The sequence below is a fragment of the Ursus americanus genome, chromosome 6, assembly GCF_024610735.1.
Source record: "Ursus americanus isolate L20-20 chromosome 6, mUrsAme1.1.p, whole genome shotgun sequence".
NCBI lineage: Eukaryota > Metazoa > Chordata > Mammalia > Carnivora > Ursidae > Ursus > Ursus americanus.
Window position 1 is genome coordinate 23611269 of NC_142132.1, and position 23765 is coordinate 23635033.

The 23765-nt window shown below is 41.7% G+C and overlaps 1 protein-coding gene across 5 annotated transcripts in view; it reads right to left on the reverse strand.

Moving 5' to 3' along the window:
- Positions 1-23765, reverse strand: part of SORCS3 (sortilin related VPS10 domain containing receptor 3) — a 692468-nt gene that overhangs the window by 139146 nt on the left and 529557 nt on the right. For all 5 annotated transcript variants that reach the window (XM_087862727.1, XM_087862725.1, XM_087862726.1 and 2 more), the window contains 2 exons: positions 19147-19211; positions 1127-1245 (listed from right to left, as the gene is read on the reverse strand). In XM_087862727.1, the coding sequence (XP_087718853.1) occupies positions 1127-1245; positions 19147-19211 (184 nt within the window). The remainder of the gene's footprint in view (positions 1-1126; positions 1246-19146; positions 19212-23765) is intronic.

The window sequence follows — 23765 nt, forward strand, 5'->3', positions numbered from 1 at the left end:
CTGAGCACCCTGGATTTGTAATGACTTCTTGTTACGGCCAAGGATGAGGAGTAAAATGTGGGTATAAAATATTGTCCCTATCCTCAGAGGGTATAAAATAAATTTAGAAAGAAGACAAATTCACCAAAATTTAAGTAACAATTCCTAATAGCCCATGTGATAGAGGACCAGCAGACACGAAGAGCTGCACGGGTTCAGAGGAAGAGAGGCATCCCCAGCTCAGGGGCAGTGGAGCTGAGCTGGACTAAGAGACCAGGAGTGGGGCAGAGAAAGTCAATCAGGTGCTTAGGTCTGAGCAAACTCCAGGAGATTCCAAAGGTTAAGGTTCCTACAGGAAACAGTATGCAAAGGAACAGACAGCAGAAGGGTGGAAAGGCAGAATGGGGGAAATCAAGGCTGTTGTCAAAGATCAAGTTCAATCTCACACACACACACACACACACACACACACACACTCACTCAGTGGAGCATCACCTTTTGTTTTTTCTCATTTTTGCTCTTCTTTGCATCTCCTTGCAGCGAAACTCAACGCCTAACACAAAGCTGCCTTTGCCTGTCTATGAATGTGAATCACACCTAGCTTTCTCTGTGAGTCAGAGTTTTTGGGAGAGTAGGATTTTGGACTTGGAACATATCAGGGAGTAGTCAGCACTGGAAAGGGAGGGCAAAATTCAGTGAGTTCTAGATTGTTCTAGAAAGAAAGATCTTAGAGATGCTTCATTTCTTGGGGATTCTCATTCCCAAGTTAGACAGGTCACTTTGGCCAGAAATGGAAAGGAGCGTTGATAAACTACTTAAAGTCAGATCCCACGGGAGAGGTGGCTCTAAGTAACCTCCAAACCCTGGACCAAGTCCAAGTCATTTCCAGCCCTTTTTGCTATAATAAAACAGGAACCCAAGTGAGGATTCAGTGGGCCACAAAAAGAGCCCTGTACATGATACTGACCCATAACACCTTCACCTTTCACCAAAAGTCTTGGATCCCCCAGAGAACGGGTCACCAGAGCAGCAAAGGAGGGACCGCACGCCAGCTCCACATCTTCACAACTGCAGGAAAGCTGCCCTCATTTTCCTGACATCACCTGAGCAGCCCCTCTCTACCACTGACTGCATTTTCTGGACTCACCTGAATGAAGATATATTCATCCTGAACAACCAGGGAACTGATGTCAATGGAGCGGGCAAAAGGCCCACTGCGAGTGGTCTCAGCACATTCCTGGATCCTGCAGGTGAGGTAGTGAGCATCTGAAATGGGAGAGTGACATTTAGACACGGGGAAATGGTGACAAAGCTCTCTCATCAGCACCCAAGGCTCATGGGAAATCAATGATGCGGTTTAAAACAACAAGATTCCACTCACGTTCACAAAAGTTGTAATAATTTAAAAATGGCAGTATCTAGATGTGGCAAGAGAGCAGGGAAAGAGTTAATCTTACATCCTACTGGCAAAAGAGTAAACTGGTGTAGCTTTTTAGAAGAACAAATTGGAAATATCTATCAGAATTTTAAATGCACATATCTTACACCAGCATTTCCAATGCAAGTGATGTCTTGTAGACAAATACTCATATATTTTCCCAAAGAGTCAAGGGCAAAGATGCTCATTGTGGCATTGTTCACGGCAGTGAAATATCAGAAACAGGCTAAATGTCCCTGAACATTTCAATAAACCAATGTGCACATATTACAGAGGGCTAGCTGCAATTAAAAGAATTAAGTGGATAGCGATACATTCACATGCTGATTTCTCTAAGGTCCTTGTTCCTTTTCAAATAACCTTTGACAAAGTCCTTGCCAATATGATAGCATGATACAATTCAAGTCCCAAAAACTTTGTCCTGTATAGGTTTGTGCCATAGTGCATAGAAAAAAGGTTTTTTTTAAAGATTTTATGTATTTATTTGAGAGAGAGCAGGGGGAAGGGCAGAGGGAGAGGGAGAGAATCTCAAGCAGACTCCACACTGAGCACGGGGCCCAACTTGGGGCTCAATCCCACAACTCCAAGATCATGATCTAAGCTGAAATCAAGAGTCAGATGCTTAACCAAGTGAGCCATCCAGGTGCTCCTGTGCATAGAAAAAAGTTTTAAAGGAACCCATTAAAAATTAACTATGATGACTTGTGGAGGAAAAGAATGGGCTTGAGGAGGTAATGTTGAAGTGGGACCTTTTTTATATTACATACACCTTTATTATTTTTACGATAAGAATCTATTCACCTATTACTTGTATAAAATCTTAAAACTTGTATGATTACTTGTCAAATCTTCTGAAGATCTCAGCAGGTGAACAGCCCCTCAACCAACCCAGGAACATGATGGCCGAAGCTGTAGCTGAATGGGAAAAATCTTTGAGTATAAGATGCATTCTGATTCTGACCACAGGATCATCCATGAAAGACAATCTACTCAGTTATTTGCTCCTTAAGGAAAAAATACAGGTAAGTCTCTGTGAAGAAACCTGTGTGTAGTACATTGGCTTTTAAAATGGTATTAATTGAACAGTATTTAAAAATAGTAAGTGGCCAAAATGAAAAGTTAGGAATCATTTTAGTATTTTTTTTTAAAGATTTTATTTATTTATTCAACAGAGAGAGAGACAGCCAGCGAGAGAGGGAACACAAGCAGGGGGAGTGGGAGAGGAAGAAGCAGGCTCACAGTGGAGCAGCCTGATGTGGGGCTCGATCCCATAACGCCGGGATCACGCCCTGAGCCGAAGGCAGACGCTTAACCGCTGTGCCACCCAGGTGCCCCAGGAATCATTTTAGTATTAAAAGCACAGAAGTCTTTGTTATCACCTAAAAACCACATTCTTTACTATATGCATCGCATGCCATTGTTCCTTGGAATGTACGCCCAGGTGTGCGAAGACGTCACGGGCTACAGGGGAGGCAGCTCGCGGGCAGCAGAGGGAAAGGCAAAAGGCTTAACTAAGCAAAAATTTGTAACAGTTGAGTTTAAACCACCATTACTTTAAATTATCCTGGTGTATCTTAAATTAACTAGTTTACCGGAGGCTTCACTGTGTCTTTCTCGCGCACACACAAGGTACTGGGGTTGCTCGGGTCCTAGGAGTACAGCAGTGAGCGGGACAGGAGCGCCTGCTGACTTGGAGGGGCTCAGCTATTACACACGTTTACTTATACACATGATGCTAATTTAACAAAGAAACATATTTGCGTAAGCAATGAACTCATTATGTGCTATATTCCGACTTCCTGAGCATCCAGAGCTGAACACAGTCTATTTTTGTTGGTTTTCTTACTCGGAATGTGTCAAACATCCACTTCCTTCTCTCCGTCAGTGGTTGTATCGTCTGCCCACGAGCATAAGCCTCTTCACTTTTCTTCCCTCCACGTGCCATATAATCCAGGTGGTTCCTAGCCCGGACATTCTGCCCCTGAAGTGCTTCCAGAGGCTGTCCCCTTCTCTCCACAAGCCCTGCCGCTTGCCTGGGACGAGGCCTTCTCAGCCGTGTGGCCTGTGGCATCTCTCTCATGACTAGCCTGTACGTGCGTGACGGACTGGACACTGGACAGGCCCGAGGCAAGGAGCGGAAGCCCTCTCTAAAACCTAAACCTGAGCTTATCTCTCCTGGCTTCCAATCCATTCTGAGGGCCCTGGGACAAAGCCCAACCCAAATGTCTTCCTATAGGATGGAAGGCTTTTTACAAGAAGCCTAATAAAATCAAATGCCTAAGGAGCCAGACAATTCACGTGTAGGGGTAAAATGAGCTGGATGGATATGACAAATGGCAGCTGGAGCATGGCCTTGATGTCAGGGACACTGAGGAGCACTGGGGACTGCAGTAAAATGGCCAACACGTGACTCCTCTATGTCCATTCATCATTGACACGCAGGAATAAGAAGGTCTGTGTTTTACAAATCTAACTGTCCTTATTTTTTAAATGTGAAGTTGCCTGATTTAAAAAAAAAAATGGAGAGCAAGGGGCACCTGGGTGGCTCAGTTGGTTAAGTGTCTGACTTTTGATTTAGGCTCAGGTCATGATCTCAGGGTTTTGGGTCAAGCCCCACATCGAGCTCCGTGCAGTCGGCTTCTCCCTCTCCCTCTGCTCCCTCCTGGGTCATGTGCTCTTTCTTTTTTTTTTTTTTTTGTTTTTTTTTTGTTTTTTTTTTGTTTTTTTTTTTTTAATAATGATTTTTTATTATATTATGTTAGTCACCATACAGTACATCCCCAGTTCATGTGCGCTTTCTCTCTCTGTGTCTCTCTAAAATAAATAAATAACATCTTTAAAAAAATGGACAGCTCTGAGAAACAAACTGAGGGCTTCAGAGGGGAGGGGGGTGGGGGAATGGGATAGGCTGGTGGTGGGTAGTAAGGAAGGCACATATTGCATGGTGCACTGGGTGTTATACGCAACTAATGAATCATCGAACTTTACATCAAAAACCAGGCATGTACTGTATGGTGACTAACATAATATAATAAAAAATACTATTATAATAAAAAAATAAAATAAATAAAAAAGAGTAAACTTAAAAAAAATGGACAGCTATTTTAAATTCAAAACAGGGTGCAGACTGAACACCATAAAGCCAAACAAAAAAAGCCTACATCAAAACAAGCCCCAGGAGCCACTCATTCCCCACCTCTATTCTGTAATTGGGTCCTACCTGTCTCTCCAGAGAAGAGACAGACCCTTTTCTCCCTCTTCCCTGACCCGTTAGCAAGACCAACTTGTTCGCCATTCTGTAAGTGCACCCTGCCTGAGCCTTCCTCTTTGTCTCTGTTCACAGAGAAAGTCAGGAGTGGCCTGGCTTTCCACTTCTGGCTGAGAGGGTAACGGAAGGCAAGGAGCCCAGGCTGTGCTGGGCAGCTCATGGCTTACCCACCAGGAATACTCTTGGACCCACAAAGCCTTAGTAATTTTCTCCTAGAATAAGGCACTAAAACCCAGCAAAAAGCTGTGCTAAATACATACAAAGAAACCACTAGTGTTGACATGACAACCTGCTTCCTTCTTGCCAGCCAGTGTCTCAGAAAGCTCCTTACACTGCGAATCAAAGGTACACACAGGAGGACATCTGCTTGTCCCCCCACATAGGCTAATTTTCCCCTGTCTATTTACTATTCACTCTCACATTTGGACACTTTGGAAAAAAAAAAAAAAAGAACCAAGTGTATTCAAGGCCACCCCAAACAAAATCAAAACCTACCTAAACCTTGGCCCACGGCAGGTGAGCTATTGTGCCAAACTCATCCTACTTCTTGGCTCTCCCCCTGCTTGCTATTGCCCAGCATGGAACGAAAGGTCCAATTTAACAGGAAGGCAGCTCTAAAATAAATTTTTCAAATCCACTTAAAATTCAGGGGACTTGCAGTCTTCAGCTGGACTCATACATTAGAAGTCTCAATGCTCTTATTTTTCAAAACAGAGAGACATGATAGTAAGTGCTATGGCACCCACTGCCTGGTGAGAACCCAGAATGCAGGGAATGGGGAGAGTAAATTATCAGGCAGGACTGGTCACCAGAAGGAAGTGACTGAGGGTGACAAGGGACTCTGGGTGTCAAAGGTGAGCAGGGGACAACAAGAGCCTCACGTTTTGAAAGTTCTCAAAATTGGGCTTTGGACATTATCCTGAAATGAGGCCAGATACAGTTATGGAGATTCAAAGATGAAACTGAAAGATATTTGTCATTGAACTTGAATCCCAAACTAGGCTTCTAATACATGTGGCCTTTTTGTTTGCTTTTAATAATACCAGATGCCTGATAAAATGGCAGAGGGCCAGATCTCTTGAGTGCAGTGTTGTGTTTGAGAGGGAGACCTCTGATGCTGAATGGGCTGAGTTCAGGTTCTGAACCTGAGCACCCTTAACTAAGTAGCATGGCTCTTCATCTGTGAGATGCCCGCAAGTCAGCATTTGCCTCTAAGGACTGTCATTGGGATTAAAGATCACGTATGAAAAATGCTCAGCACATTGTTGGATATATTTTAAAGATTAATAAATGTTATCCCTTTGTTGTTATGAAAAGAGAAGGAAATTTAACACTCAGCATCTCTCATACCTTCAAATAATAACAGGTAATGTCCTGTTTGACTGTGGAGAATCAAAAGCCCATATTACAGGTCCTACTAGTGAAGTCATATTCCAAAGTTACATCACTACTTAATTTCTTGAAGTGCTTTGGGTGTGCAGAAGACAAGAAAAAGACAAAAACAAAAACATGTCTGAGCTCGAATAACCAAGAAGGATTTAAAGCAGGAGGCAGTCTTTCTGTTTAGCCAAGGTGGAGAAGTATAGTACTGAGAAGGGAATTCCTGGAAAGAGAATAGAAACTTCACAAGGTCTTTTAGGTAGGCAAAGCTCATGGAAGACACAATATAGTCACATGTTAATGGATTAACTTTGATTAATCCGTATTCTTGCACTTATATTTTCTATCGTTTCCTCTGAAATGTTCTCAAATGAAAAACTAGAAAGACCAGATTGAATGAAGAACTGATTTGGATATCTCTGTAAGAAAATTAGAGAGTGATTTCCCCAGTGGTTGAGAGTCAATCATTACCCTGATGATTAATGTATTTCTAAATGTCAAATGTCTTCCCAGTGTATTTCGAAGAGCTGGTGTAGTCACTGCTCCACTTAGAAAAGTTAAAAGTCAAAGGCTTTGTTCCCTGCATGTGAATAGAGGGATCTACTCAGTAACGTTAGAAATATCTGGCCCTGTTGGAACTAGTTTGAGCACTGGAAGACCCTTTAGGGAAGGTGCAAACATCTCCCTAATGCATCCAGTCTTCATGTCTTCCCACATAGCAGATATTGGTTGGGCCAAAAGGTCTCAGATAGCAAGAACGGGTGGTCTTAGACTGACTGATTTATTCCTTTTTGTATTGCGTCAGGGTGTACAGTGAAGCTGCAGGTGTCAGTTCTCTATGAAGTTCCAGGAAGTTCCGGGAAGTGAAGAGCATTCTCAGAAGAATCCCAGACCAGTGAGGGAAATGGGATATTCAAAAGTGAACATTGTCTTGGGGTCTCCATTGGACAGAGGAAGATCTGAGAACTGGGGAATATGCACAGAGAGAATGAAGGAGATAATGTGGCATCCTTAGCCTTCTTTTCTTCCGAAGGAGCTACATTTTTGCCAGGAGTTCTATAAGGCCAAAGGAGGCAGCCTCTAACTTCACCCATCCAGCAAGGCAAGCTTCTCATCCAACTATTATCTAGCATTTCTCTCTCTGTCAAACTTTTCCAAAAGGGTCACCTCCTTAGAAGCAGGAATAAAGTCTTAGTCATCTTTGTTTGTCTCCTAAGCTAACTTTATAAAGCCGCAGTAAATTCTAGTTAATTGAAGTGAATTATATTAAAAACCTAAACTTTTTTGTTATGTTGAAAAGTATTGTGACTTATGGTAATGGTTTGCCTTTGAGATTACTAAATATTCAAGCTACGCTAGCCATCTTGCCTCTTGCCACCTCAGAGAAAGAAACTTTCCACGATTCACTCAACTTCCATCCCTTTGGGTAATATACATGTTGTCAAAATTTGAAAATGTGCATTAAAATTGTGAACAAAAAGCAAATCAGCTCCTCAGGTCTTCTCTTAGAGAAATACCCAGGAGCTATTTCTTTTGAATAATAACATTAACTCTCTGATGCAAATAAGTACAAACAAACAGATTCCAGGAAACTTTGAAAAGTTATTTAGCTTCCATAAGCCTCCTTTTCCTTGATTGAGGAGTGGGGCTAATCGGTGTGCAGGACGTCTACACTGCTGCAAATACCTGTACTGCTCTCGAGACATGGTAGATACCAAAACCAAAATCAATGAATTGAAAAATGTAGTCCATTCCTGCCTATTTGTGCTTATGGATCTAGAGTTTTTGTGAAACTTCCAATTGCACAAAGGATAATTCTAGCATCTCCTGCTTTCTTAAGGCACAGAGGGACTCTGGCAGTTATAGATATTTACAAATCACAGTGATCCTGAATATCTTAGGATTTCTGATACTGCATTCAGGACTCTTTCCACTCCAATTGCCAAATAAACTGACGCTGACTGAATATGATGACTAGATGGTGATGACAGGGACAATGATGATGAACAGATGATGATGGTGTTGATGACAGTGATGATGACAATGATGACCAATTGATGATCACAGTGATGATGACGATGATAACGATGACCAGATGACGATGAGGATGACAGTGACGATTACAATGATGATGGTGATGATGACAATGATGATGATGACAGTGATGACAATGATGACGATAATGATGAAAGTGACGATGATAGTGATGATGACAATGATATGACAGATATGACAATGATGATGACAATGATGACAGAGGTGATGCCAATGGTGATGATAATGAGGATGACAATGATGATGACTAGATGATGATGACAGTGATGACAACCATGATGATAATGATGACAGTGACAATAATGATGACAGATGATGATGATGATGACAGTGACACTAACTGTGATGATGAAAATGATGACAATGATGCTGACAATGAGGACAGCAATGATGATGATGAAGAAAACAAGAAGTAACATTTTTGAATGCTCACTCTGTCTTCCAGTGTTACAGGAGCTACATGTATTAACTGATTTAATCCTGGCAACAATCCAATAAGGAGTAAGAATTATTATCATCCCCATAGATGAGAAAAGTGAGGCACAACAATTAAGTGATTTGCCTGAGTTCCACAGCTTCTAGGAAATGACAGAGCTGGGATTGATACACAGGCATACTGATACCAGAACCAATGATCCCAAACATTATTTGAACCATGGAAGAAAAATGAGTCTGAGGCACCTGAGTGGCTCAGCCAGTTAAGCATCTGCCTTTGTCTCAAGTCATGGTCCCAGAGTCCTGGGATCGAGTCTTGCATTGGGCTCCTTGCTCAGCAGGGAGCATGCTTCTTCCTCTGACTGCTGCTCCCTGCTTGTGCTTGCTTGCTCCCTCTATTTCTCTCTCTCACACACAAATAATTTAAAAAAGAAAGAAAGAAGAAAGCAAGAAAGCAAGAAAGCAAGAAAGCAAGAAAGCAAGAAAGCAAGAAAGCAAGAAAGCAAGAAAGCAAGAAAGAAAGAAAGAAAGAAAGAAAGAAAGAAAGAAAGAAAGAAAGAAAGAAAAATCAGTCTGAGAATTAGACCGGAATCTGTGTTCTGCTTCAGTCGTCATCCTTGGTTATCTGTGTGACCTTGAGGAGGTTGTTACACATTTTAGTGCATTTTTGAAAGCAACGTAACGTTTTTTATTTCAACTTAAAAAAAAAAAAAAACAACCCTGAGCCCTTTTATCAAAGACAGTCCTATATTCTCCATATAGGAAGTATATTTTAGTGTACCAGCTCTAGTTGAATAGAAGTCAAGAGTTCTGCAATCCCACTGACTTAACCCCACACCTCATCCCCATCTTGGCCTCTGAGTTCTTAGAACACTGCTAGAGCTTAGAGTCACATAGTTTAAAATTACTGAACTAGTCAATAATCCAAGGCTCTTTAAGAGCCAATATTCTGTGTGTCTAGAACCTGAAATTTAGGCTGCAGAGTTAATAGTTTTGCCTTGTGTGCCAAGCCCATTTGATTACTTACGACTCCCTGGAGTCTGTTAAGAAATACCAGGTTTTATCTTGGCTCAGCGAGAAAGTGCAGTGATTGATTAATGACAAGTGATGACGGCACCAGGACAAGAAAGAGTGGCATATGTGTTACAAGTTTTGATTCTAGAAATTTCCAGGGTGCCTAGATGTCAAAAACTTTCTCCCTATATCCAGGTTCACTTATTATAGTGTCCCTATGATATGTCCAAATGATTCATGCTTGAGAATTTCTAATGAAGAGAAACTCATTACTTCACACAGTAGCCCTTGTCATTCTGGGGTACTCATTTTTTTTTTTTAAGATTTTACTTACTTATTAATTAATTATTTATTTATAGAGCACAAGCAGGGGGAGGGCCAGAGGTAGACAGAATCTCTAGCTGACTCCACACTAAGGGCAGACCTGACATGGGGCTTGATCTCACAACCCTGAGATCATGACCTGAGCCTAAATCAAGAGTTGGACACTTAACCAACTGAGCCACCCAGGCACCCCTTGGGGCACTCTTAATTTTTGCTCTTCTGTTCACTGAACTGAGTTCTGCCTCACTGTAAATTTTACTTTACAATAACACCTTTGTTAGCCCATTGATGAAAAAAAACCTAATGTCTAATAAAAATACTTGTATTTGTTAGGATTTTTTTTCAAATATACAAAGCACTGGAAGACAAAGGATCACAGAAAGCTTAAGAGGGCTTCATAGGGGAGGGTGGGTGAGGGAATGGGATAGACTGGTGATGTGTAGTAAGGAGGGCACATATTGCATGATGCACTGGGTGTTATGCGCAACTAATGAATCATGGAACTTTACATCAGAAACCAGGGATGTACTGTATGGTGACTAACATAATACAATAAAAAAACATTAAAAAAAAAAAAGTTCCAAGGTCAAATAGCTTCTAAATGACCAGTTAATTCTCCAGCTCAACTCTTACGGCACGAAGGGGATGCTCTTTCTAGTGACACCCAATTGTCTTTTGGATGGAGGACGCAGGGTGTGTGTATGTATGGGACATTCTGAGAAAAAGGATTTCCAGAAGACAATGGGAGAAAAGGTCATTTGAATCCCGAATTGCATGGCAGAACCAGGTTTCATTTCACATTGCTGTTAACCAAACTGGCTGGCGTTGGCTTGTTAAGCCCTGCCAGGGCAAGAGAGAATTCAATGGTTTCAGCTTAATCTGGAAGTCTGACTCCCCCAAAAAAGGGCCAGGACTGGGCTGGAGTGGAGATTCCTACATCAAAACAAGAATAAGGACCAGTTTACATTGGGTTTTCTCTGGCATGTGGGAGCCAGGCTGAGAGAGAGGATGGTCAATGTCACACACGGTACAGGACAGCCTTCCTCTGTCCTGTTGCACCTGCAGTCCCTCCAGTCTAGAGCAGGGCTGTCCAACGCACATGCAACATGAGTCACAAATAACCTTTACTACAAAGTCAATAGAAAGGTGAAATTAATTGTAACAGTTTATTTAACCCCAAATAGCCAAAATATTATGATTTCATCATATAATCAATATAAAAATTATTAATGGGTTATTTCCCATCCTTGAATTCATAGTACATCTTTGAAACCTGGTGTGTTTCGCACACACACACCACATCTCAATCTGGACAGCACGTTTCCAGTGCTCAGCAACCCCATGTGATGATGTGGCTGCCACACTGGACAGCACAGGTCCCCGTCCCCCTTTCTACAATCCTCCTGGGAAAATCCAACTCATCTCCCAAGATGAAGCTTAACCACAGCCTCTTCTGTGAGCAGTTGGGGTACCCTTCTTTTTGGTTCCCTTAGCACTTTCTTCAGGAGACTTAAGTCAGACAATCGGTAGCTTTCAGCACATTAAATCACAATAGCAATCTGTGTATCTATCTGCCTCTCCCCTCGCCTGTGTGCTTCTCAGTCCCAGTTGCGTCCTATTCATCGGTATGTCCCCCACAGCTTAGCACGGGGCAGTGCTGAGCAGAGTAGGGTCCATAGACCAGCAGCATCACCTGGGAGCTTGTCAGAATATGGAATGTGTGTTTTAATGAGCTCTCCAGACAGTTCATATATGCATGTTACATTTGGGGAAGCTTAGATGTAGTGCAGGGGTTTCAGTCCTACTTGTATTTTAGAATCACCAGGACAATTTTATAAAGGGCCAATGCCCAGGACCTTCCCTGTGTGTGTGTGTGTGTGTGTGTGTGTGTGCGCGCACGTGTGTGTTTAAGTTCTCCAGGTGATTATAATTAATCCTAGGCTTGAGAACCACTGTCTTCTACACATGGGGAAGTGCTCCATTTCAGTGGACTGAATGTGAGATGATGAATAAACAGGAAACACACATTTCTACATTGCTACGCGTATGAATGCCCATATCCCTGTCTTGCTCTGGGAACTACACAGAGTAACATTTAATTGTTGTTTCATAGCATTATCTTGTTTCTATTCTCTGAACATTCTTACAGGTTTCAAACCATTTCTACTACTACTTCTGAATCACTCCCTCTCACCCCAACAAGTAACATGGTTTTAGACACATGAAAGTTATCTTGACCTGGAAAGCACTTATGAGTTATGATTTATTGTGATTTTGTCTTGAGATACAAAAGGGAAAAGAAAGACATGTTTGCCCTACTTGTATGTTCTCACTTCCAGCCCTGTGAACCCATGCATTTTCCACAACAGGGTCATTCCAGACTCCAACATCAAGGCTCTTTCTTCATGCTTATGAGGATGGAACTGTGCTGTGCTGTAATCCCAGCACCAACTGAGTTCAGGGATTCCCCAAACAGTGTTTCTCAATGGGCCAGGGCCACCTGGAATCATGTCCGGAGCATGCTTAGCAATATACAGACTCCCCAGAGCAGACCATCTAAACCAAAAGAGGATCATGAATGTTAGAAGCTGAGAGACATGACCACAGGAACTGTACTGCAGGAGGAAACAGAGAATGGAATTTTACTGCTCAAGGCACCTTTGAGGGTAATTTGCTAAATAGCAATTGGCAAATCCAGAATACAAGGTAAATGGTCTGAAAGGGGCTGATTAAGGAACAGGCTCTCCAACATTGGAAAAAAAAAAAAAAGGAGAATAACAAAGGAAAGTCAGAGAAAGGAAAAATAGCAATTATCTAACATCTACTAGTTCTTTTGATTTAAGATTTTCAGAGAATCATTTTCCTTTTAAACATATGAATCACAAAACAAAAGGGCTAGAAAAATCTAAGTTTCATCTGACTTCAAATATACCGAATATAAAGAAGTAACCTCTCCTGTGAGCTCCTAGTATGTCCTGTGTGTAACTATTACAAGGCTATCAGCTATCCAGGAACTGCTGGGACATCCATCTGCTTATTCCCTGTTAGAGTACAGACTTGGGGACAGAGACCATGCCTTATTTCCTCTTTATATCTCCAGAAATCCATTTCATGACTAGCACCCAGTAGATGGCCAGTAAAAATCCTATAAACGAATTAGAAAAAAAAGTGAATAAATTATTAATTATGTTTAATTTTACAATGAAGGAACAGGAACCTCAAGAATTTTAGTTGCTTCCTGGAAACATAACCTCTCAGTGGAAAAACTGAAATTAAGATCTAGGTTTCCATTCTCCCAGCCTGCTTGCCTACAAATATCTGAAAGACCATTTCTCCCTGCTCTTCAAAGGATAAACATACATTGCAAACATGGCTCCCATGGAGACAAAGCTGGAGGGATGACCCTGTTTCTGGTGCCTCCCCCCAACCCCCACCCATGGTCCAGGACCGTCCAATCCTTTGCCAGGGCATGGAGACTGTGCTCATTCCAGCACTCTGCCCAAGCCCACCTGCCTCTCTTGGCAGGTAGAAAGCACAGGCTATCTCAGCAAGCACAGTGTCACAGGACAAGAAAGGACCTGGACACAGAGCTGGGAGAGATTAAGAAGCCTCTCTGACCAATGTACCATCCCTGAGAAGCAGGGTGAGGATGCCACCTGGTCTCATTGCAGATTCTCTGTTCTTTTCCCCTAACCCGGTCAAGTTGGTCAGACACAAGCCAGCCCCCTTCTCTATCTCCCAGCATCATTTCAGAGTTAGGAGCCAAGTTAGGCAGGATGGGGGACTAACAAAACATAGCAAAGCCACCTCGTACTCCAGAGATGTGGGCATAGCAGTGTCAGGAGAAATGTCTCAGAGCTGCAGTCTGAATAAGCTGAAATGGGTGCCTGCTTTTCATGTGTCAGTGGCTATGGCTTGAACATTAAACATACAAAAAGAAGAGGCAGAGAGAAAGGAACTTGAAAAAACCAGGGGGGACTGTCTAGTATATCCAAGGTCACAGCTAGGAAATTACAATGGTAACATGAAAGCTTTTTCATTATAAAGGTAAAAATGGCCTTTGATGCTTGGTGTCTTAATGTGGATCATGACTCAGGAAGCTACCCACCCATTCCTTCATAGGATGTCCCCAGCATACCTTTACTGGCTTTTTCTCCCTCCATCTCTGACAGCCACGCACCATAATCCACAGCCTTGCACACACCACTCCTCAGGGGTGAGCTCTGGGCCATGTGAGGCTCTCCTCTCTATCCAGAATGTTCTGATAAATTCCTACTAATCCCTGAAGTGCCAGATCAAACAAAAACTTTGTCTTTCTGAGAAGTTGCCTCCAACTTTCTTAGACCATTAGCCATACTCCCATTTGTAACTCAACATAAATCCAACTCTATGAATGTTCCTGTCAGCTTGTGCTAGAATTACTCAAATCCTTATGTTTCCACAGCTAGTCTACAAACACTCTGAGGTGAAGATAATATCACATTCACTTCTATGTCCCCTCAGTGACCAGAATATGCAGATTCTAAATAAACACTGGTTGAATAAAAGGAGAAATTAGTGGATCAAGAAACTAATTAATTCATTAATCAGAAAAGGTAGGAAGTTTCATAGAACTAGAAGCCAAGAACTGTGTGTGTTCCAATTTTTCCTCACTATAGGTTATTTTAGTATTATTTTTAAATATTTATTTAAGTAACCTCGATATCCAATGTGGGGCTCGAACTCATGACCCTGAGATCAAGGGTGGCATGCTCTTCCAACTAAGCCAGCCAGGTGCCCTTCCTTTTTCCTTAAATATTTATTTTAGTATTATTTTTTAATATAAACTTCTTTCAATTTATACACAGTAATTTTGGAGGCCATACAGTTCTAAAGTTTTAACAGATATATGGATTTATGTGACCACCACAGTCAGGTTGCCAAATATTTATACCACTCTGAAAAATTCCCTCATGCTGCTTTCTTGGGAAATACTTCCCACTACCCTGGAAACCACTGATCTATTTCTCCATCGCTATAGTTTTGCCTTTTCCATATGATCATATAAATGGAATCCTATAGTATGTAACCTTTGGAGACTGGCATATTTCGCTCAGTATAATGCCTCTGAAATTCATCTATGTTCTTTTACAGCTTGCTTATCCATCCATCCATTCAAGGACATTTAAGGATGTTTATTTAGGTTGTTTCCAGTTTTGGGTGATTATTACCACTGCTACAGACATTTGTATACAGGTTTTTGTGTGATTATAACATTTCTCCAGGGTAAAAATGCAGGAGTGAGGATGCTGAATCATAAGGTGTGTGTAACTTTATAGAAATTGCCAAAATGTTTTTCCAGAGTGACTGTACTACTTTGTATCCCCACCAGGAATACATGAGAGTTCCAACAGCTTTCCATCCTTGCCAGCATTTGGTATTACCAGTTTTGTTATTTTAGCATTTCCAATTGGTATGTAATGACATCTCATTATGGTTTGAATTTGCACTTCCCTAATGTCTAATGATGTTGAGCATCATTTCATGTGCTTATCTGTCATTCTTAGATCTTCTTTGGTAAGTGGTCTGTTCAAACTTTTGCCTATTTTTTAAAAATCAGGTTGTTATTGCTATGTTTTGAAAGTCCCTTATATGTTCTGACCACAAGTCCCTTGTTAAATATGTAATCTCAAAATATTTTCTCCTAGTGTCTTCATTGTGTCTTCAGCAGAGCAAATGTTTTTGTTTTTGTTTTTAAATTTTGATAAAGCCCATTTACCAATTCTTTATTTTGTCAATTTTGCTCTTGATGCCAACCCACGGTTGAGGAGATTTTCTTCTATGTTTTTTCCTATATGTTTTACAATTTCATATTTTACATTTAGAAATACCATTTTGAATTAAATATATGTAAGTTGTGAATCACAAGTTGAAGTTGACTTTTTTCCCCCATATGGCTGCCCAATTTTTTTCAATACCCTTTGTCAAAAACTACATGTTTTCTCCACTGAATTTGTTGTCTCCTATAACTTTGCTCAACCTACTTATTAGTTCTAGGAGTTTTTTATTTTTGTAGATTTCTTGGGGTATTCTACATAGACAATTATGTCAATGAAGATAATAATAGTTTTAATTTTTCCTCTGCAATCTGTATGAAGTACATTTGCATTTCATTTTTCTTCCTTTATTGCACAGGCTAGGACTTTTGGCATGTGTGTGGTAAGACTAAGTAAACATCCCTTCTTTCTTCCTCCTCTTACATGGAGAGCATTCAGTATCTCATCATTAAATATGATGTTAATTGTAGGTCTTTCGTAGACATCTTTTGTTCGAGGTTCCCTTCTATTTCTAGTGTATTAAGAGTTGTGTGCTTTAGTTTTTATTCTGTCACTAGCTAGCTGCATGAATTTGGACAAATATTAGTTTAGACTACCACACCAGAAAAAAAAAAGAAATAAAATACATGCCATGCCTTTTTGTAATGATTAAAGACGTGTGTGATGTGTGAGTTTATAAGTAAGAAAGCTCCCACCACACAGCACAAAAGAAAGGCGTCATGCATTTCATTAGGATATGGAAAATACAGTACCTCCAGGTTAATGCAGTCTTGTTATAGGCATCTTCTACATAAACATGGGTTAGAGCCAATTCACTAAGTTGAGAGAAGATTAACTATTGAAAAACTGATTTTTAAAAACCTAGAAAATGGAACATAACTAATCTATACTATACTTCAACTTAAGTGTGGTACATGACATTTATCCCTGCGATAGTTCTGTCTACTTTCTTTGATTCTTGACAATAGGCCAGAAACTATACTATGTGTTTTACATTTTCAATCTCATAAAATTTTGCAGCCGTCCTGCACCACAGGCTTTATCCAAATTTGGATCAGAAGTCTTAAACTTTCAGAAAATACGTTTAAACTTAATGTAAGAAATTAGCTTAATAAAACAACACATGGGAGCTGTCCGGCAGTAGAAAGGATGTGTCTAATTAAGCCTGAAATCAGGGAACCTGAGGACACACTGTTAGAAGTTTTCAGGGAAGGGATTCCTACACTAGGTAGGAGGTCAGACAATCCCATAAAGTTTTACCAACTCTAAAATACTATAGCCAGCATAGATCACATATAAGGCATAAAAAAGTTGACCTGGGAAGCAATGCCAAGGCAGGAATCTTACCAACAACTGGCTTATGGATCATCTGAGAGCTACTCTCTGCTCTCCTACTGCTGCCCAGGCTTGCTCCTTCATACCCCTACATCTCACTCCCCCCCCGCCCCAGTCACTTTCTCAGCAGCTAGAGTCAGATAATATAATTTTGGATCCAAGCTTTACAACCCTTATGATCAGTGAATTTGGATACATGGTATTATTTTCCTAAGTCTTTCATTTTTTAAAGATTTATTTATTTGAGAGAGAGAGAGTGAGCATGTGTGGAAGGGGCAGAGGGAGAAGAAGAGAGAGAATCTCAAGCAGACTCTGTGCTGAATGTAGAGCCCGATGAAGGGCTTAATCTCATGACCCTGAGATCAAGGCCTGAACCAAAACCAAGAGTCAGACACTTAATCAACTGACCCATCCAGGTACCCCTATTTTCTTAAATCTTAAATAGCTCTTCTGTTAAAAAAAAAAAAAAAAAAACTTTTTTTTTTTTTTTTTTTTTTTTTGAGAGTGTGGACCATCCCTCATCCTTGCCTGCTTCACGAACTTAACATTTATTCAAGGGCCAAATAAAACCAATTAAAACACACACATACACATACACACACACACACACACACACACACACGTAGAAAAAGAAAGACGAAAATCAAGTACTCTGCAGAATGTCAGACATATAGTAACAAATGTGGCTATCTTCAAAGTCTTTTTAAATAAAAACAAAGCAAATGAAATATTCCCCAAAATGCATGTTTCTGGCAGGTACCTGTGTTTGATCTCAAAAACAGCAGATTTCTCATGGACAAAGCCCATCTTTTTTTTTTTTAAATTTTTTTTTTATTATATTATGTTAGTCACCATACAGTACATCCCCGGTTTCCGATGTAAAGCTCGATGATTCATTAGTTGCGTATAACACCCAGTACACCATGCAATACGTGCCCTCCTTACTACCCATCACCAGTCTATCCCATTCCCCCACCCCCGCCCCTCTGAAGCCCTCAGTTTGTTTCTCATCTAGTTTTACTTAACGTATTCTGAATGATACCCCAACACACACAGCCAGGTCAAAACCACTCCTCCTTACGTTTGTATGTTTTATAATTTCTATAACATCCTTGTCCACTTGGTCAGCCTATAACTCTCTGAGGTGAGCAGGGCAAGGACGAGTATTCTCTGACTATGGAGGGATTTAGCACAGAGATTAGAGGGAGCTTCCCCAGGCCGCATGACTAGTGGGTGGCAGAACCCAAGACCCCAACTCCCAAGCAGGTGCCTGTTCTGCTGCATTCCTCCATCACTACTATTTCCATAGAGTATGTGGCTCTATTGTTCACCTATGCTAATTATATTTTTATCTATTTCATATAGATCATATATTTTCACATGTCACATATATTTTTAAGTTGATTTTAGGCTGATTTCTCCTGGGTAGGAAAGAGCCTTATAATAATATGATCAACTCTGGGAAGAGCAAAATGCTTAAAGCAGTGCAAAATGATATGTTATTGGTCAATTTCAGTGAAAGATGTACGCAGGTGCACAATGTACAGAGGGGTCACGTGTTCAAGATCCTGGGATTTTACTGCTTCTATGTAGCGACAATATAGGTTTGCTCGCTACTGTATCTCCAGGCCCTAGAACAATGCCGGGCACATAGTAGTCCATCCTTACATATTTGTGGAATGAATGAATAAACAGTTTGGAAAAAACTGCCCAGTGACTTTTTTTGGTAAGCTTGACTGTATGAAGGGTTCATTTTTAAAGCTGGCAGTCCCTGTAATTCACTCTGTGAATGCAAAGCACCGTGATGAGCTATGGACACCCCTATCCGAATTACACTGAAGATGCCAGGAAATTACTAACAGGAGCCTCAAAATTCATCACATTAACTCACATCCCCAGAAAAATTTATTCCTGAGGGTTTATTTCAATGAAATGTCTCCCTGGGGACCAGAGGCCTCTCCCCCTACTCTGGGAAATAAGATGGTCTGGCAGTAATGGAGCTCAGGGCTTTTCATCTTCTCAAGCCATTAAAATGCAAATTGGGGGAGGAGAGGGACCTGCTGGCAGATCTCCCCTGGCCTCACCACGGCCTCAGCACTCACATCCGTCGGCGGTCCGCACCTCCATGTGCACCAGGTCTGCCTCCTTATCCAATCCGGCCACCGACCTGGGGAAGGAAAGAGACACAGAAGCTCAGTGACCACATGCACGGTAGATGGCAAAAGTGGGAAAGCATTCAGGGATGACTAGTACTCAGAAAGCCACTTTCTCCAGAGGGGACCCACAGAGTGTGGCCACTGGTGAGCCTGGCAGATACAGCTGTCACCTGTAATGGTCACAACTCAGGAGTCCTGGAATGGTATTGGGGAGTTGGTGACTCTCAAAAACAAAACAAAACAAAACAAAACAAACAAGCCATGAAAGAGGACAGGACAGTGTTCATAGTAATATAGGTCCAAACCTGTGTCCTTGCCTCTGCTCCACCACCTGGCACCTAAGACGTTCTCTCTTCCCCACCATCTTCCTTCCCACAACTCCCACCCCCCGGGCCCTCCCATGTCTTGCCACACCTGATTCCTTCCAGCACTTTGTCCCCCTCTGTCCTCCACTGGGAGTGGGACTGTGCTATCCCCCACCCTGTCCTGTCCTCTCGGGAGGGTGGTTTTGCTTCCACTCTGGCTGTTTGCTTCAGGGCACAGTTGCCCTCCCAAGTTTGACGCTGTGTGCCTTTCCTTCCTCCTGCCCCAGAAACAATGAATGCCTGGTGACAAACATTTAAAATCTGGTCTGACAAGAACAAAATTCTCCTAGGGATCAGGATGGGAAAGCTTAAAGGTCTATGGCCAATAGCCAAAAGAAGACAGGCTGAGAATCCTTACAAACTAATTCTTGTGGGTCTTCAACCTTGCACACATAAAGCCCACTCAGCCATCCCCCATGTGAGATATCCAGGCTGGAGGATGACCCAAAAAATGAGCTAAAAGAGGCAACACAGACATTAAAACATTCATGCACTAGAAAGATCACATAATCCACTCTCTTAGCAAGCTCTTACTCACAGTCTATTTACTCTTATTTTAAATATCATTCTAAGATGGGCTTTCTGGTTTTCCAGTCTTCAGTAGGTAAGAAGTGGCAAGTCAGAAAGAAAAAGTAGAATTTAAAACAGTGAGAATCAACAGCTGATATCCAGACAGCAAGAACATAGAAAAACCTATGAAAAACAGAGCTAAGAACTCAAAACCCAATATTCCACACCACAAATCTCTACACTTCTCACTGGCCCTGAGGCCATTACTATATTAGAGCAGAGTTCAGTACCTGACACCTAGGCTGAGGGGAGAAAGGCATAGCAAACAGGAAGCAGGGGGGCAAATGGCATCCCACATCAAAATGGGTAGAAAAGGCTGAGACCCACTCTCACCATGAACCCCGCCCTGCCCCCGCCTGGTCCAGCATAGTGCCGCACAACCAGGACGGAACTTCCAACTCCCAGCTTCTTACCCAGGAGCAAAGAGTTTGGTCTCCACATCTAGCACCACAACTTTTAAGGCTTGCACCACAGGAAAGGACCCCAAAAAACCTAGCTCTGAAAGCCAATGGGGCTTGTGTCCACTAGAGGATAGCAAACAAAGAAGCAGTTCTTCACGGGCGCACGGGCAATCTCTACAGTGCTTGCCCTAGGGCTCAGTGCACCTTCTCCCCATCTTTCCCTGAAAGTGGTTTATCCGCATACTTTAAAAGCTGCTGCCTAAGGGCTAGGCTTCTAATTTAGCAGGCTTCAAGGAGCTACCTGTGATCCTCCCCAGAAATAGAGGAAGCCCACTGACACCTTTCCCATCTTCTCTCTGAAGCCCACTCCAAGTTGCCTGTAGCTCTCTGGAAGGAGTCATGCACATGACCACACCTCAGCTTTTAGGGCTGCTGCCCAGGGGATGTGTTCCCAGATCACCGGGCTCTGATAGCTAACAGGGCTTCACTCATGAGTCCCAGAGGACTGTAGCAAACAAAGAAGCAGTTCTTACTCATCTTCTTCCCCAAGGTTCAGTGCAGAGGCAGCAGGCTAAGAACACCCATCTCCCAGTCTTTCCCTGAAAGGGGTTTATCTGCATACATTAAAAGCTACCACCTGAGGACCTGGCTTCTAATTTAGCAGATATCTGGGGGCTATCTGTAATCCTCCTCGTGAACTGGGGAAACTGACAGACACTTCTTTCACCAGCCTGCTCCAATAATAAAATCAAGTCACCAGTATCTCCCTGAATGGAAGAAGTCATGCACATATCTGGCACCCCAGGTCTTGCAGCTATCACTTGAGGGATGGGCCCCTGGGTCACCTGGCATTAGTAGTCAATGGGCCTTGCATTGACATTGCAATGAGGCACTAGCAAGACTTCAGCAAGCAAAGAAACAGTTATTAATGGGCACAAGAGCACCACCCTCCCCCACAGCTACCCACCTGAGCTCAACACTGAGGGAGCGGGGGAAAAAGTTTCTCCCTGAAAGTTTAACTACATACTTTCCCAGCTTGTACCTGAGGATGCAGCTTCTCATTAGCCTGTATCTAGATGCTGACTGCAATCCTCACTGACAGGTCTTGGGACATTCATAACTACTAAAAGCCACTAGGAACAAAGAAGGATGCCATGACAATCACCAATCACAGAGTTGAGAGACAGCTAAGAGCTCAGTCAGGCTGGTCTACAAGGTTCTTCTCCTACAGAGATCACTCTGTCAAGACTAGAAGAGATGGCTGTTTAATTCTCAGAAACCAACACAAAGAGTCCAGGAATATGGAAAACAAACAAGCAAACAAAACAACACAAAAAAATATGTTCCAAACAAAACAACAAGATAAATCTCTAGGAACTGATCTTAAAGAAATGGAGGTAATAATCTACCTGATACAGAGTTCAAAATAATGGTCATAAAGATGCTTAACTGAGGTCAGAAGAACAATGCATGAGAACGAGAATTTCAACAGAGATAGAAATATTAAAAAGTACCAAACAGAAATCTTGGATCTGAAGAGTACAATAACTGAACTGAAAAATTCAGTAGAGGGCTTCAATAACAGACTAGATCAAGTGGGAAAAAGAATCAGTGAACTCTAAGATGGAAGTGGAATTCCTCCAGAGGAGTGAAAAAGAATAAAGAATAAAAAAGAGTGAAAATAATTTAAGGGATTTATGGAAAAACATCAAATGGACTAACGTTCTCATCGTAGGGATTCCAGAAGAAGAGAGAAAGGGACAGAAAACTTATTTGAAGAAATAATGGCTGAAAACTTCCCTAACTTGGGGAAGGTAACAGACCCAGCAACGCTAGAGAGTTCCAAAAAAGATGAGTCCAAAGAGAACCACATAAGACACATTATGATTAAATTATCAAAAGTTAAACACAAGTAGAAAATCTTAAAAACAGCAAGAGAAAAACCACTTGTTACATACAACAGAATCGCAGTAAGATTATCAGCAGCAACTTAACAGGCCAGAAGGGTGTGGATGATATATGCAAGTACTAAACAAACAAACAAAATCCCTGCTAATCAACCAAGAATACTCTACCCAGCAAAACCATGCTTCAGAACTGATGGAGAGATAAAGATTTTTCTAGACAAACAAAAGCTAAACGAGGTCATAGATTAGTCTTACAAGAAATGCTAAGGAAGTTCTTCGAAATGGAAAAAAAGGATATTAATTAGTAACAGAAAAATATTTTAAAAAGTATAACACTCGGGGCGCCTGGGTGGCTCAGTTGTAGGCGTCTGCCTTCGGCCCACGGCGTGATCCCGGGGTCCTGGGATCGAACCCCGCATTGGGCACCCTGCTCCGCTGGGAGCCTGCTTCTTCCTCTCCCACTCCCCCTGCTGGTGTTCCCTCTCTTGCTGGCTGTGTCTATCTCTGTCGAATAAATAAATAAATAAATAAAACCTTTAAAAGAAAAAAAGTATAAAACTCACTGGTAAAGATAAATATATAGTTAAATTCAGAATACTCTAACGTAATGGTGGTAGATAAGTCACTGGTAAGTCCAGTATGAATGGTAAAAGACAAAAATATTAAACTAAGTATAATTAATTTGTTAATGGATATATGGAAATAGATGCAAACTGTGACATCGAAACATAAAGTGTGGAGGTGGGGGATTCACACAGAGAAATGCACTGAGAGAGAGAAGGCTGGCAGCTAGAGTCATCGGAAGGTACTTCAATCTGAATCCATTTGTGTGATGGTTAATTCTGTGTGTCAACTTGACTGGGCCATGAGGTGCCCAGATATTTGGTTAAACATTACTATGGATGTGTCTTCTAGGAAGTTTCTGGAAAAATGAACATCTGAATCAGTAGACCAAGTAAAACAGATTGCCCTTCCAATGGGGGTGGGCCTCCTTCAATCTACTAGAGGCCTGAATGGCACAAAAGAAGAAGTAAAGGAGAATTCACTAACTCGACCTAATATTTTCTAGCTGGGAAGTTGGTCTTCTCCTACACTCAGATAGGAATTTATAGCATTGATGCTCCTAATTCTTGGGCCTTTGGACTTATACTGGCACTACACCACTAACCGTGAATCTCCACTTGCAGATAGCAAACTCTGGGCCTTCTCAGCCTCCGTGATCACATGAGCCAATTTCTTCTAACAAATTTCTCTCTCTCCCAGTCTCCTCCCCCACCCTCCTATTGGTCTGTTTGCATATACTATTGTCTCTTCCATATTCT